The sequence below is a fragment of the Sminthopsis crassicaudata genome, chromosome 5 (assembly GCF_048593235.1).
Source record: "Sminthopsis crassicaudata isolate SCR6 chromosome 5, ASM4859323v1, whole genome shotgun sequence".
NCBI lineage: Eukaryota > Metazoa > Chordata > Mammalia > Dasyuromorphia > Dasyuridae > Sminthopsis > Sminthopsis crassicaudata.
In genome coordinates, this window is record NC_133621.1 from 183,559,475 (window position 1) to 183,575,315 (window position 15,841).

At 32.6% G+C, this 15,841-nt stretch overlaps 1 protein-coding gene across 2 annotated transcripts in view; it reads right to left on the reverse strand.

The window, feature by feature from the left end:
• The window catches only part of PTPRO (protein tyrosine phosphatase receptor type O), a 210,587-nt gene that overhangs the window by 58,678 nt on the left and 136,068 nt on the right, over positions 1-15,841 (reverse strand). For both annotated transcript variants that reach the window (XM_074268963.1, XM_074268962.1), the window contains exons 12-15: positions 14,721-14,841; positions 8,432-8,571; positions 5,684-5,816; positions 1,474-1,594 (exon numbers count right to left, since the gene is read on the reverse strand). In XM_074268963.1, the coding sequence (XP_074125064.1) occupies positions 1,474-1,594; positions 5,684-5,816; positions 8,432-8,571; positions 14,721-14,841 (515 nt within the window). The remainder of the gene's footprint in view (positions 1-1,473; positions 1,595-5,683; positions 5,817-8,431; positions 8,572-14,720; positions 14,842-15,841) is intronic.

The following is a 15,841-nucleotide window of genomic DNA, read 5'->3' on the forward strand; positions in this document are numbered from 1 at the left end:
AGCCTATTATTATAATCATAACTGTTGATGGAGCTCACTAAGAGAAATAAGTCTTCCCTTAACCTCCTGAAGTTAGACAAGGGCTGGGGAATGAAAGAAGACTAGGGACTGGACAAAAAGTCATATCACTGTAGTGGCCCAGTAGGCAGAGTTCTGACTATTCATTTTCGGTTGGGAGGGAGACATGAAGAGAGCAGTTATTGATTCAAAGCAATATTAGTATTACAAATTTTAAAAATGTATTTAAAGGCATGTGTTCTTTCTGCTATTCACATAAATAATTTGGGATAAATAATTTTCCTGCTACTTTTCATGTTCTGTTTCAAACTTTAACAATAGTCTTCACAGAAGATGAAATAAATTGCTAAGATTTTCTTCTTTTTTAAATCAACTATAGTTTCAAGAATAAGACTAGAACTTATACAAACTAAAATTTGCATTTATGGAGTAAATGGTTAACTGAATAACAATTTTGATAAGAGATCAAATTGTTAAGTCTTCTTGAGATGAATGTAAAACACTTTAAAAATTTACTATATAAATGTTGGCTATCATTTATTTTCTGCCCTACATTCTAATCCAGCTTTGTTCATTCCAGGATGATAACTCTTAGAGTAAAGGAATTATGCTGCCAACCTGTTGGATAGTGTGGCAAAGTATGCAGACTATTGTCATGATTTTCAAAATGTGCAGTTTCTTCTTTCAAAATTATAGGTTCAAAGATCATTTCTATAAATTCTCATTCTTTGTTTTGATCATATTTCTGATTGTTGTGATGAAGAAAAAAAAGAAATTTCTCCCCTAGGGGCCAGCAAGCAAACAAATTCCAAGGTTGGAGGTGAGTGGCTGGATAAGTATTCTTGCCTGGTACAGGAGGATTAATTAATAAAAAGATGGATGATATGATATCAAATTATAAAAGTATCTTCCTTTGTACATTTATCTAGAATGTTGAACCTAAAAAGTTGATCCTCAAATTGTAAATATTATATGAAATCACTTAGAAAACTTTACAAAAAAATTTAGAACAATTCTCCTTATCCTGTAAAGCTTGCACTGATTTTCACATTTATCATAACCAGTTCTTTTATAAACAATTCATTGTTGCTCTTCTATTACTCCTTTGTTCATTAGACTAAGAATGCATAAATTGCATCATTTATTCAATAATCATTAAGACTGAGATATTATAATAATGTTAAGTATTATCAATAATATCAGTAGAATAATGATGTAAGAGAATTTCTGTTTCTGTGAAGTGTACAAGTTTAAATGACTAAGATTCTTTGAGCTGAAATGTTTGCCCATATCTCACTTTCAAAGCAGACTGGTTTATGAAGGTACTCTAGGAAATTTTTTTTAAGTTGAAACTAAAAAGTTTTAACTTTTTAGAAACTAAACTAATTAATAAACTAAATGAAACTAATAAACTAAAAAAATGACTATTGTTGCTTAGTGGGAAATGGGACTCACCTGGCCATCTGCAGATGTTTTTTCCTGAGAATGATAAGTGTAACAAGAAGCAGCCCAATCAGGAGTGTGCTCAGGATTGCCAACACTGAGATCACTACCACATTGGGATTCATCTCAGTAACTATAAAGAAAAGTAGAATATATTAGTAATCACTGGCTTCAACACATAGAAACTAATAGTTTTTTTTAATCAAACTGTATTAACTATCCTCAAAAATAAAGCAACTCACCCAAAGAAATGTTGCATTTTCTAGGTTATGGTATCACAAAGTAAATTTTGGCTGCTAAATATTATTCTGGAAGAAGTAATTATGACTCCTTTTCAAAGGCCCCAAACTGTTTTGTTTTGTTTTGTTTTTCTTTTGTGACTAAGATCATTGTGGGATTTGGAAAGTGTATGTGTCATATCTATTATGTCAGGAAGTCACAAAATATTAATATTGGAAAGAACCTCAGAAGCAAACCAAATCAGTTGATATCTTGATTAAACATTCCCTTAATAATAAGTGACTTTCCAGTCTTAATTTAGAGCTCTAAAAGAACAACCCTCTAATTCCTGAGCTATTTTTGAATGGTTCTAATTGTTAGAGTTTTTTGTTGTTGTTATTGTTTTTTCCTTTACATTTTGGATCTTGTTGCAACTTCTACTCCTAGTTCTTTCTCCTGGGACCAAGAAACTAAGTCTATTTGTCCTTCAAATAGTTGAAGGCATTTTTTCTCTAACACAAACATCTTTAGTTTCTTCGCCTGATCATCATATGGCATGAACAAAGTCTTTCATCTTTCTGGCTGCATTTCCTGGGACTTTTAAGACTTGAGGTTAGGCATAATCTTCTGAAAATATGATGCTCAAAATTGAATATAGTCCTAAATGTGATCTGATCATGGCAAAATACAAAGAAGCTATTATATACTTAAACATTACCTTTCTTAATTTAACCTAAAAGATCACTGAATTTTTTTGGTCATCACATTGCACTATTGAATCTTATTGGATTTGCAGTCCATTAAGGTGTTCAAATCTTTTTCACATATATTGTTATTTAAATACCTCTTCAAGCTTGTATTTTTTGCAATTGCTTTAAAACAAAACAAAACAATAACTGAAAATCCAAACCTCTCTAATATAGGACTTTATATTTGATAATATTAAATTTTATATAAACAGATTTGTCCATATTCCATCTTGTCAGTATCATTTCTGATAGTTTTTGTAAAATGAGTTTTGTTAATATGTTAGCTATCCCTCCCAGCTTTGTGTCATGAGTAAAACTGGTAAAAATTCCTCCAATGTCTTTATCTGTTACTTATTTTTCAAATAAATATAAATATATACATACATATATGCATGTGTATATATGTATGTATATGTGTGTATATGAAAGAGTAGAAGACCCAGAGAGACCTCCTTCTAACTTGATATTAACCCATTAATGACTTTTTTGTTGTTGTTTTTTTGTCTTGGGCCATTACTCTTCTGCTTAGCTCATATCTTTCCATGCATCAACAAGAATGGCATAAGAAATTTTCTCAAATGTTTTGCTGAAACCAAACTATAACATTATACTAATCTTTTGGTCTCATATTGCAAATTTACAAATTACAAAGGAGTTAAACCTAAATTTGCAATCATATTGAGTTTTTAATCGTTTTTTCATTTTCTCACAAACTCTAAAATAACAATAATAATATATAGATTTTTGTGCTGGATCATACTCTTTACTCTACAGACTCCATTTTCTTCCCTTTTTGGAAGATTGGGAAAATATTTCCACATCTCTAGTCTTATAGTATCTTTCCTACTCTTCATGAGTTTTCCAACATCGCTATCACTGGGTCAGCAATCGCTTCTGCCAATTCTTTTAATACCCTGAAATATATATATTTTTTACTTGGTTACATCTAATCTGTTATAAATTAGCATTGTTTTATATAATCTCTTTCTCTTTTATTTCCTAATGTAACTAAAAAAAAAACCCATCTTTTCATTATCATTATCGTATATATTGTTCCCTCATTATAAGCTTTAATGCTCCTAATTCTATTTTTTAGAAAACATCTCTATTTTCATATTCATTCTTAGTTATCCATCCTTTGCTTGTATCTTCTTTATCACTTTAAAGTTATTCAATACAAAAAATCTAAATACATTAATGAGCTAATAGATGCAAAAGGGTTTGTTTACATTGTTCTCTTCAGGAAATTCCTTTTTTCTCCTCATCATAAATATTTCTTTTGGGTCTCAGAGAAGAATGGTGAATAGAGAGAAACTTTAGACCCAGGAAATCCTTGGTTTCAGTCCCACCACTGACACTCACTGGCTAAGTGATCCCTGATATGATTTCAAATTTAATTTCTCAATGCTCTAGATTACAACTGTCAAACACATGGCCAACAAAATTCCTGAGTGTAGCCAGAACCAGATTAAGATGTATCAAATTAAATATGATCCAAGAGATCATATTAATTGCTGGTTTTCTAAATGAACATAGAGCTACAGCTATCTATTTGAGTGTAACACCTATTTCTTTTTTAATATGACCCTTTGTGAATTAAGTCTCCTCATCTCTAGAATGGGGATAACAATATATTACATTAGCTACCTTACAGTCTCAGGAGAAAAAAAGAAGTAAATATTTCATTTACAACAATATGTAATATATTCTTATTGTATAATTTTCTATTTATTGTAGATTGTGAGTTTATGTATAGCTTACATAAACACAGCAAAAAGGATGTGATTAAAAAAAAAAGGGTTACTTATTCTCCCCTCTCAAAAAAACCCAAAATTCTCTTCTAATTATATTATTAAATAGATAAGATATGTATTAAAATAATAGATCTATTATAATTATTACATTAAAGTATCCAATTTATATTATTTAATAAAGATCTATTAAATAATATACACCATTAGTATTATATTATTTATATATATTAATATATATATATATATATATACTTTAATGTTTTGATTAATCTGGGAATTCCTTGACATAAATATTCCTTCAATGATGTAAAATGCTATTCAATCATATCTTATTGTTTTTTTTATCCAAGTCCTGCACCTTTCCCTGGATTTCATATCATTACATGGATACCAATAGAATACAGCATTAATTGCTTATTTTTTTTGGCTATATTCCAATTATAGTTTTTGGTCAGACATGTGATTTCATTTATCTGGAAAACTCCCAGTGAGGTAATTCCCTCTACCAGTACAAATCAATCCCTATCATAGAATTATAATTGTGAAGAGTTGTATACCAAGAGATTAAATAAATTGCTTAGGGTCACCTGGCTGTGTATATCAGAGGTATGACTTCAACCCAAATCTTTTTGACTCTGAGGCCACTTTTCTATCTACTCTATGCTGCCTCATATGTGTTTCAAATATGTATCATTGTACAATGATTAAATTACATGAATTTTATGTTTTTATATAGTGATACTATCAAACTCAAAAAGAAACAGGAGCCAGTAAACCATATATTAGGATCCCTGCTGACAGAATATTGATTTAATTTTAAAATGTAATTTATATTTTATCGATTTTTAAAAATTTTAGTTTGTTAATTATATTTTGATCATATTCAAGGGAACTAGGAAGCATTGTGAACCAGATGTGGTCCATAGGTTGCAAATTTGACACCTTTGAGAAAATAATATAGAAATGATATTATATAAAAGAAAATGATAATAATGAAATCAATTAAAAAGTGATGATTATGATCTTAAAAGTTTTAATGACAGATGTCTTTACATTGGGTATTTGTTAATATAAATGTTGATTTGGAAGCTAAAAATAATTATGCTGACTCACACATTTTGAAATCTGAATACAAATAAAACTATGAAATTAAGAAATAAGAAATGAAAAATAAGCCAAAAGATAACAATGAAAAAAGCATTAGATTAGCTGTCCCTTATCTATCCAATTCTACAGATGATTACAGAAAATTTGTTTTGCCTTAATAATGTCATATTATTGTAGTTTTATAAATATTTAGGTAATTTCAAACCTGAAACAGTTATAGTGTTTAATTATTTTACTTAAATGCAGCTTGAATTGTAGAGTTGTGAACATCAGGGAAAGCACTTTGGATCTAAGTGTATAATAATAATAAAAAAAAAGACAACACACAATTGGAAAGAAAAGGGAAAGACAAAGCTGGAAACAGTTTACAAAGAAAATGTATGCCATATGTACCCATTGTGGAGATGGCTATGAATGTAGGAACACTGGGACTGTTGTGGCTGAAGCTGGTTACACTACAGTTGTAGGCAGTAGCAGGCAGGAGGCTGGAGATCGTTACAATGTGGGAAGAAACAGAAACTGGCTCCTAGAGTTGCAGAGGGGGAAAAGAGAAAATTAACTTCATTTTCTTTTTTAAGAAGTTCTTCCCAAAGCAGTGATTCTGGAAACACTGAGCACTACCTCATATCCATCTCATTCAGCCTGAATCTATTCTATTAATCCATGTTTTTATAACTCTATTTATTAAGTGAACTGAGTAACTACATTCCTGGAAATATTGGTCATATTCTTTACTATCAAACAAAGATGTATAGTCACCTATGCCAAGGGAAGCCAAAGTCATTAGAAAAACTTTCAGGGGCTTTTCTCTTCTCATCAACTTTCTCTGAAAGGATAGTACTAAGCAAGGTTAATGGGTGAAGGACATGATTCATTGTATTTTCCCTGGCTGTCTCCCATACCTGAAACTTCCTCATCTACAAAACAAAATCTCCCTCTTATAAAGAAGTCTTTCCCATATATGCTAGGGCCTTCCCTTTGTTGATTATTTCTATTAATACATATGTGTAGATATATCTATATTTCTCTATCCAACCATCCATTCATCCATCCAAACATTTCTATTTCTCTTCATTCTTTTGTTTCCTCACCTATTTTCATATTATCCAGCCCTGACTGTGAACTTCTTAAAAGCAGGAATTGTCTTTTGCTTTTCTGTGTCCCCAGTGCTTAGATTCAGTGCTGGGTATATAGAAAGTGCTTAATAAATGCTTGTTGACTCAGTTATTATTTGGTGAACAGACTTAAATAAGAAATGTTACATAAGAAATAAGATTTGACTATTCATTAGAAAAAAGAGCATATTTGAAGTAAGAAAGGGGAAAAGGAACAAAATATACTTTCTAAATATCTGCTAAATTATATCTATTTTGAAACACCTTCCGTTGCTCTTGTTACTCAATCCCAAGGATTCATCCTTCAAAATGCACTGAATTTGTATGTATAAAGAATAGTAAGGCCCTCACCATTCTGCTTTTCTTTCAACATAGGACTGTACCGGGTACTAAACAAAGTAGATCCTTCACCATTCTGCTTTTCCTTCACCTGCCCCAGGGAAAAACAGGTAGTAAAATGAAAGCATAGGCTTACTGCCTTTAAAATGTAAATATTACTGGGATTAGAGAACCCATAGTTCAAGTAATGCCTTTTAATTCAACTAATAAATCTTGACTCTGAAAATCCCTTAAACCTCTCTTTTGCATGCTAGTCCACACTCCACTTTTTTTTTCTTTTTCATATAACATTTCAATGAAATTTTTCAAAATTATTTACACTAAAGGTAGTATCATTCTAACCCTAGAACCCAGCAGTGAAGTTAAACAATGCCTCTGTTAACATTGGTAGGACTAGGATAAGGACCAAGAAGAAAAATGTTAAAAGGAAGAAGAAAAGGAAGATTAGGAAGAGGAAGAAAAATGAGAAAAGAAAAAAAGAATTTTATTTGATTGAGGGAAGAGTTCTGACAGCATATCAGAAAAAATTGCCTACATTTACTACTCAAAGACATTTTTCAGAAATTGACTGTGCTTGATTTCCTACCTTCACTTCTTTAGAACAAATAGAAATGGGGTTTCTGTACAGTGATTTGCTGTGGACCATATTGACTTAGTTTTAAGATGTTTTATTTATTGTTAAATATTTACCAGTCTGATTGTGACTACACTCAGGGGTGTTATGGGGCACTAAGGGGAATGTTTGACACCTCTATTTGAAAGCTCTCTTGAATTTTTCTTTGAGTGCAGAGTTAATTGTTGTTTTAGGAGTCCTTGCCCTAAATTTTGGATTGAAAATGGTGGCCCCAAAGACTAATGAAGGGAAAAAACCAAAAATATTCATAGTTCAACTTTATTATTAGGCTAGGAGATAAGGTCCTAGAAACAAAATTTTTATAAGAAATTTTGAGAATTGCTATATCAGGCCATAAACTATTATCCCTTGGTTCTGTCTTTTATAGTGGCTCCAAGTGATCATTTGGGGATTATATTTTTTTGACAACAATTTCAGATTTTGAAATATGTTGAATCTCTGAGGTCTTTTTCAGCTCCAAATTTCATTAACTCTGTACTGAATATTCCAATTTGGAACTATTGCCTACAAATTAAAAAATTGATACTCATATTTTCAATCACTTTGTAGGTTTATTAATTGTGTAAAGTGGCACATCCTTTTATTTGTTCCAAGTTAGTATCCCCTATTTGTAGATATACTATGATTTTAGGTAAATAGCATTGATAAATAGTTTCTTACCACTACTCTTCCTGTTTTTAAAGACAAATCTTATTTTCAGATTCCTCTTTCCAGAATGAGTAATTTAAAGTTTTTTTTTTAGTTTGCATTTCACCCACCATATCTTCATATAAATGTGCTCCTTTACTATTTCAATTCCCTTTCCTCCTCTTCAATAACATGAAGAAGAACTCATGGACTAAGAATAAATAACATATCATATTGGTTTTTACATTTTAAAAGTTTTTTTCATATATTCTATCTACCTACAATATATAGACCTTGAATTCTTGTTGATTGAAAATACATAGAGGAGATTATTCTGACTCAAGTAACTTAACCAGGTATTCGTTAACCTAGGTAATGAAAATAAACTTAGAGAAAAAAAAAAAAACTCGTAGGAATGTACAGTACCTGGAGCTTTATTTCCTGGTTAGAGCCAATTTGTTGACAGAAGACTTTGTAGAAATCAACTACTCCATCTTCCACCCACAGCAGAGTCACAGAAGTTTGAGTCTTATTCACTGCAAAAAGTGATTTTGGAGGAGCTGGTTCTGTATGCAAAGAAAAGCAAAATCTTTAATTCCCTTGTCCCTACACCAAATATGTAATTTTGTCTTTGGAGCATCAAGAGGAACAAGTAAACAAAAGGAATCTAAGAAGCAGTCCTCCATAAACTTTTTCCATTTTCTTTAAAAATAATTTATATCTAAAAAAGTCAGGAGCAATAAGTCTTGTCTTTTCTTCTCCATCTCAAATATTTCTCTATTTAGAAAACTTCCTGTTTCAAGTTGAGCTAAGTTATAGGCATCATCTATTAATAGATTGTGCATTGATATATGAAACAAGCACAGGGAGTTGTCACTTCCTTGCATTAGAAGAACTGGGCTGCCCCAGAAATTCATAGTAGCTACTTAGGAATGCTGGGTAAAACAACACAGAAACTATTAATCTGAGCAGATAGTGTCCAGTAATATTTGTCATCTTCAAATTGAGTCAATTAAGTTTTGTTTGCAAAGAATGACTCCTCATCATCAACTTGAGGAAATAGACTTTCACTGTCTTTGGTTGTCAGAATGGATGAGCTAGTTTAATGAACCCAACGGAAAATGTTTATCTTTTCAAAGAAAGTTATGGGAGCTGTTCTGATCATTAAAAATATAGACCAAGGGTTCTTAACCTCATCTGTGTCATTGACATTTTTGGTAATCTGGGGAAGTCTGTGATTTCTCAGAATAATGTTCTCACATGCATAAAATATATAAGAAATTCAAAGGAAACCAACTATGTTGAATTACAGTTATTATATGCATGAATATATATATATATATGTGTGTGTATGTATATACAAATATGTACAGTCATACATATATGCATCAAGTTTATGGTTCTCAGGAGACTAGTGTAATTCATATGGGTTAATTTAGATCTCTCTTCTCTTGATTGGCAGATCTAGTCCAGTCTTGTGGGCTTCACTCTATCAATAATGTCTATGGCTCTTTTTCTCCTTGAAAACATGGGAATCTGATCCTATCTTATGAAGAGTTCTCTAGCTTCTTGTAGACATCATACTTCCAAAACAATAAAAAAGTTGAATACATGTATTAACTGCATAAAGAACATAGTCAAAAGCAACTTGATAGAATGAAAAAAGAATGGGCCTTAGAATAAAAAAAGACTTCTTAAAAATACATAAAAACAGAAAAAATATATAATATACAAAAATTCATATACATATAAATATATTTTTAAAAGTACTTATATCTGAGTTTCTTTTGCCCAACACTAGTTAGAATATTCTATCTGGTGAGCCCAGTTTCCTTTCTTATCCAAAAGTTCAATTACAGTGTCTACAAATTCCCAGAACTATACTTAGAAAGATTTCAGCAATGTGAGAGGAGCACAGCATGGTTCCTGATTCATTTCTAGTATCTCTGAACTCTGTTAACTCCTTAGGCTCTGGTAGTAAAGGATGTAGTGATTTTTCCATGGCTACCTTGCTCTTTCAGTGTCCTTATCTCTCAGGATACCAGTCTGATATACAGTGCCATTATTCTAGTCTATGCCCTTCTCTTAATGTTTTCCAGCTTCACTTAGAATTTCAGGATATTTATTTGTAGAGCTGCCTCTACAGCTTTCATTTTGACATTCCTCATTCTTTACCACATGATTTTCCAATTGACTAAAAGTTATTCTAATCATTGTTTCTCCCAACCTGGAGGCCCCTACCCTGTCACCTCTTTCTTATGGCTTCTCTTTTCCTAGTAATCATGGCTACAACTTTTTATATACATGCAAATTCACTCTCAGATTTTCTTCCAGCTAAAACTATAGAGAGGGAGGGTGGGGAAAGCTGGGATGATAGTTTAGCTCTTTTAAGCATGGTAATGTACATGTCTACCATAGGAAATGTGCTCATCTAGGGGATGTCCTTCTAGCAAATCTTGATCAATAAAAAAAATTCATTTATCTTGTATTCAATAGAATGATGGGATTGGTTTTCTGCCTCTGAAATCCTTTGACATTCCTAGCTAAGGTCACTTATTCCCACTTGTAGTACTTGCCCTGACTTGAGACTCTAGGACCAATCTACCCTTTACTTCACTACTGCAAAAAAAAAAAAAAAAAAAGAATCCATGATTTTATCAGTGTGAGTTTTCAGATGCTTAATGTCTTTCAAGAATTACAAAGGAGGGAAAAAATCAGCCTAATGAATAGAGCATCAACATTTCCAGGTTTATATGAGTGTGCAAATGTATGTACTGTAAGTCCCTTGCATACTATATAATTAAAAATGAAGAATTATCCTTACAGAGGAATACTATCTTTTGTCAGTGATCAAAATATGGTTATATATGTTGTCATGGGGCTTCTTAAATCCCACAGTAGAAAACAAAAAGCAGCTTCTTCATCAATTTATTGTTTATTCATTGAACTTCAGAAGAAGCCGTTGGTTCTTCAGTGTCATCTGGAATATTGTGACTGAATATAAGTCTAATATTATGAGGTGAACCTCCTGACAGATACAGTGGTTTGTGTTCATAATAATGTTCTAGCATAGACTCAGGAATTAGCATCTGAATAACAATCTGAAGTGTATTTTCATGCTATTAAATTCCATGCTATGGAATATTTTTTTTTAAGAGTAAGCTCAAAAGAAGAAAGTCTTAGTAAATATTGAAGAGGAGGGGAGGGTCTGGGGAAGATGGTGAAGTATGTCAGAAATTTCAAACTGAACAGATTTCTCCCACAAACAGAATAAATTTGTGCCTTAGAGCTAACATATACTGGTGAAAAACAAAGAGGACTTGGAGCAGAACAGGGGTCTTCCTGAGATAAATCAGGAATACCAGAAGAAAGACCTCAATCTGGGGATTAACCCATGTGAAGTGCAAACACCTAGAGGCTATCTCTATAGAAATACCACTTGAGGATCAGGGGGTGAGCTGGCTTTGGGTGCAGCTTCAGTCCAAACTACACGAATTTTCACCTTCCAGATAATCTGTGGAGTCAAGGCCTGAGTGAACGGGAGCCTCAGCCAATTAGGAACTCCATTCCTAGCTGTGCTGCTGAAACACAGCCCTGAGCAAGAAGAAGCCAGAATACCTGGTGAAAGCAAAAGCAATGAAGCAGTAGGAGGGGGAGCTTTTGTTTTGATATTCCAAGTCAGAGGGGAAGTTGAAGTAAAGCTAGAGGATAGAAGATATGTTCTGGCTAGGTTGAGTGGTGCTGGTGGTGGTTTAATCCCTTTACTGCAAACAGTATCTGATTTTTAGGGGCTTCTTTACAAAGTATCTTCTGAAGGAGGAAAGTCAACCTAGTTACCTCTTCATCATTAATCTCACCTTGCTGCTATTTATTGATTTGTTCATTCATTCATGGTTTCCTACAATTTCAGCCTAGTGGGCCTAGTGTCATAGAGTTATTGTATTTTCTTAGGGATAGCATCTGATTTCCAACCCAACTGAGGGTATCTCTCTCTTGGTAAATTTTTCCAATTATGGTTCTGAATAGTAGAGAGTTCAATAATGAGATGTCTTAGTTAATGCTATCAATGGAGATTTCACTCTTTCTATAGCAAGTGTGACTTTATTATTTAATTGGTACTTTCCCATCCTTTCAATTTTAAGATATAGATTAATCAGATGTCTGAATCTCACTTCAAATATTAATATATATATGCCTCTGAACAAAATCTGATAGAATGAAACCACTCTTCCATTCAAGATAGATTGTAAAAATTCTAAGAAAGGTCAGCCTCACTGGAGTGAAAAAGGTTTTCAGCCTATCTCAGACAGATTCTGGGAAAGCTAGCAAGAAGGTGTTAGTCATAGCAAATAAGCAATTGAGACCTTCAGTCCTGGCTCAATAGAGGAGCAAACCAATGGAGCAGCTTCTAGTCCAGCTCAAAAGGCAAACTCTGAAAAAACAGGCTATTTCCTAAAAAGAGAGGGCAAAGTTACCCCTACAAACACAGGGATCCCTGTGATCAAAGGCAAGGCTCAGAGTTGTACAGGTACAGAGCCTCCTTTACCCCATTAGCAGAACTCTATCACAAAAATAAAAATAAGGAAATAGGGGGCAGCTAGGTGGTGCAGTGGACAGAGCACCAGCCCTGAAGTCAGGAGAAACTGAGTTCAAATCTGGTCTCAGACACTTAACACTTCCTAGCTTTGTGACCTTGGGCAAGTCACTTAACCCCAGCCTCCAAAAAAAATTAGAATGAGACAAATGGAAGCTAATGATTCTATGAGACATGAAGAATCAGTCAAACTAAAAAGAGTGAAAAAATTGGGGTGTCACATGGATAGAGGGTGTGATTGTGAATGAACTATGATGTTATGATAACAAAGAAAATGATATTAAAGGGTGGGAAAAGATCTTTATTGGAATAAGAGGAAAAGGGAAGTATAATGGAATGAATTAGATTGCATGAAGAGGCACAAAAGACCTATTACAATCTAGGGGAGAGGGATGAGCATTGTCTGAACCTTGATCTCATCAGTTTTGTCTCTCAGAGAGAATAATATAATCATTCAGTTGGGTATAGAAATTTATCTATCCCATAAAGAAGTAGAAGGAGAAAGAGGGAAGAAAAGGGATGAAATAGGTAGAAGAGAGGACAGAAACAAAAGGAAAAAATGGTAAGAGAAGGGGGGAGGTTGAATAGAAGATAAGATAGTGGAGGGGGTGAGTAAAAAACAAACTCAAAACACTAGTAAGGACCATGTGGAAAGAGAGAACAAAAGTATATCCAGGGGAGAAAATAGGATGGAGGTAAATACAGAGGTAGTAATCATAACTATAAATGTGACTGGTATGAAATCTCCTATGAAAGGGAAGCAAATAGCAGAATGAATTAAAAAACAGAGTCCTACAATATGTTTACAAGAAACACATTTGACACAGAGAGACATATACAGAGTAAAAATAAAAGTTTTGAAAAGAATTTATTATGTTTCAACCGAAGCAAAAAAATCAGGCGTAGCAATTCTGATCTCAGATAAAACAAAAAGTAAAAATAGATCTAATTAAAAGAGATAAGGAAGGAAAGCACATCTTGATAAAGGGTACTGTAAATTATGAAGTAAGTAACTCTATTAAACGTGTCTGCACTAAGTGGTAGAACATATAAATTCCTAGAGAATATATCAAGCCAGTTAGAGGAAGAAAGAGATAGTAAAACTATATTAACGGGGGAACTCCACCTTCCCCTCTACAGATATGTATGTATCATCCCATATCATATATCACATCTGAAAATATTCCACAGAACATGATTTTGGAAGAAAACATTTTCAGATGTGAAAATTAAGGCAAGACAAAATTTGAAAAGTTGAGGTCAAATAACCAGTGGTTGAATTTGGAGTTGGGCTGAAAGTTGCTCTTCTGCTGGAATGGAAAGCTTCCCGCTTCACTACTATCTCCTTGAAGGCAAAAATCATTCCTCTAGTAAATCATATATAAAAAGAATGGATAGTCCTTATGAATGAAAACTATAACATGCACCCATTCTGCTTTACTAAGAGATTCAACTAAATTTTGAGAAATTTAACTAATATTTTATCATTTGTGTAAGAATAGAAATATTAATATTATTCCATAAATAAATTATGCTTTCTTACACAGATCTGATTTATGTAAAATTGAATATAGACTATAAAAAACTTTTAAGTTTATCCATTTCTAGTATACTATTTTTCATTCTAAGAGATATATTTTAAATATTTATAAATTATTTTTATATAGTTGTTTTCATGTTGTCTCCCCCATTAAAATGGGAAATTCTTGATTGCAGGGACTATCATTCATCTAGGGGATGACAGTACCTTTCTTTGTATTCCTAATGCTTGACGTACAGTAGGCACTTAATAAATGGTTATTGACTAGCTGATGATTTATATTAGTAAGTGATCTATATTGAGATACATATGGTATTTATTAGCATATTATGGTACTAAAACACTTTATTTACTTTACATTTTGTACATAACATCGCTGTATGGTAGATAGTGCAAATATGCTTATAAAATGGTGAAACAGCCTTGGTTAAATAGAGTTGATTAGTGATTTGTCCAATATCAGACAGATAATAAGTAGTGAAACCAAATCTTGAATTGTGTATTTTTTATTCAGAGTTGAGTTCTTTTTCACACACACACATACACACTCTGACACACACTCACACACACAGTAGGCTCACCCAACTTTACGAGGTGGGGCAGAGAGGTGTTGCTTCCTCTCTCAGTGCAAGCAGTTACTGAGAGGTTGTAGATATCACCTGGGGGTAGGTTTAGCACGGCAGTCATTACATTTCGTGTTACCTGCAAAAATAATCAGAATCAAGTGTAAAGCCTCAAAGTAAACCACAAAATATATTATTTCCCCAAAGTCTCTTTAATAACTTTAGAAATCATAAATGCTATAAACTCAGATAAAACATTAGGAAGGTAAATTATTTAAAATTTTAAAACATTGGTATGTTTCTTATTAAAATTCAGCATCACTACTGTCTTGTGCTATATATTACTCTAGTTACTTTTCTAGCTATAAAACTTTCATCAGCTGCTATTCAAGGACTGAACAGATTGCATTTGTAATCTTACCCCTGAGATATCCAAAGGAATAGGTTTTGATTCATATATGAAAGTTTTAATGTGTCCTCATTAAAAAAAAAAGACCTTCACTAAGGATCTATTATTATTTCCATTATACAGACTAGGCAACTGAGACTGAGAGATTGAATGACTTACCCATAATCATACACCTTGGCATAGTAAATAGAGAGGTGACTAACCAAAAGGATTATAAAATTTGGAGCAAAAATATTCCTTTTTCTTAGAGCACAACACATCAATAATATCTACTGTTGGGATGTATAAGATTTTTTGGATAATGATATGAATCCTATGCACCAAGTAGGTTCAGGGCTGCACAAGAAAGTAGGTGCATGACAAATCAGAGCATGTTTAAATCAGCCTAGAGAAGCAATTGTTAAATTTTCAGTGTAAACATTTACACCTCAGAAACCAGCAGACACTATAAGTTATCATGATTTATTATTTTCTTGATTGTCTAGACTTAAGAAAGTAATGGGGAAAATGTTAAGAATGCTATTAAATTTAAAAATAGTGTCATCAATATATTTTCCCACTAGAGAACCAACTGTTAAACATTCACCAGCACACTCCTGCTTATACCAGAAAGAATTATCATAGAGCATTCTACCCACATATGTTCAATTACTGCTGATGAGTATATCAGGCAAATCACATAATCCCCCTGGATCTGTTTTCTCATTTTGAAAAGGAGTAGTTGGATTAG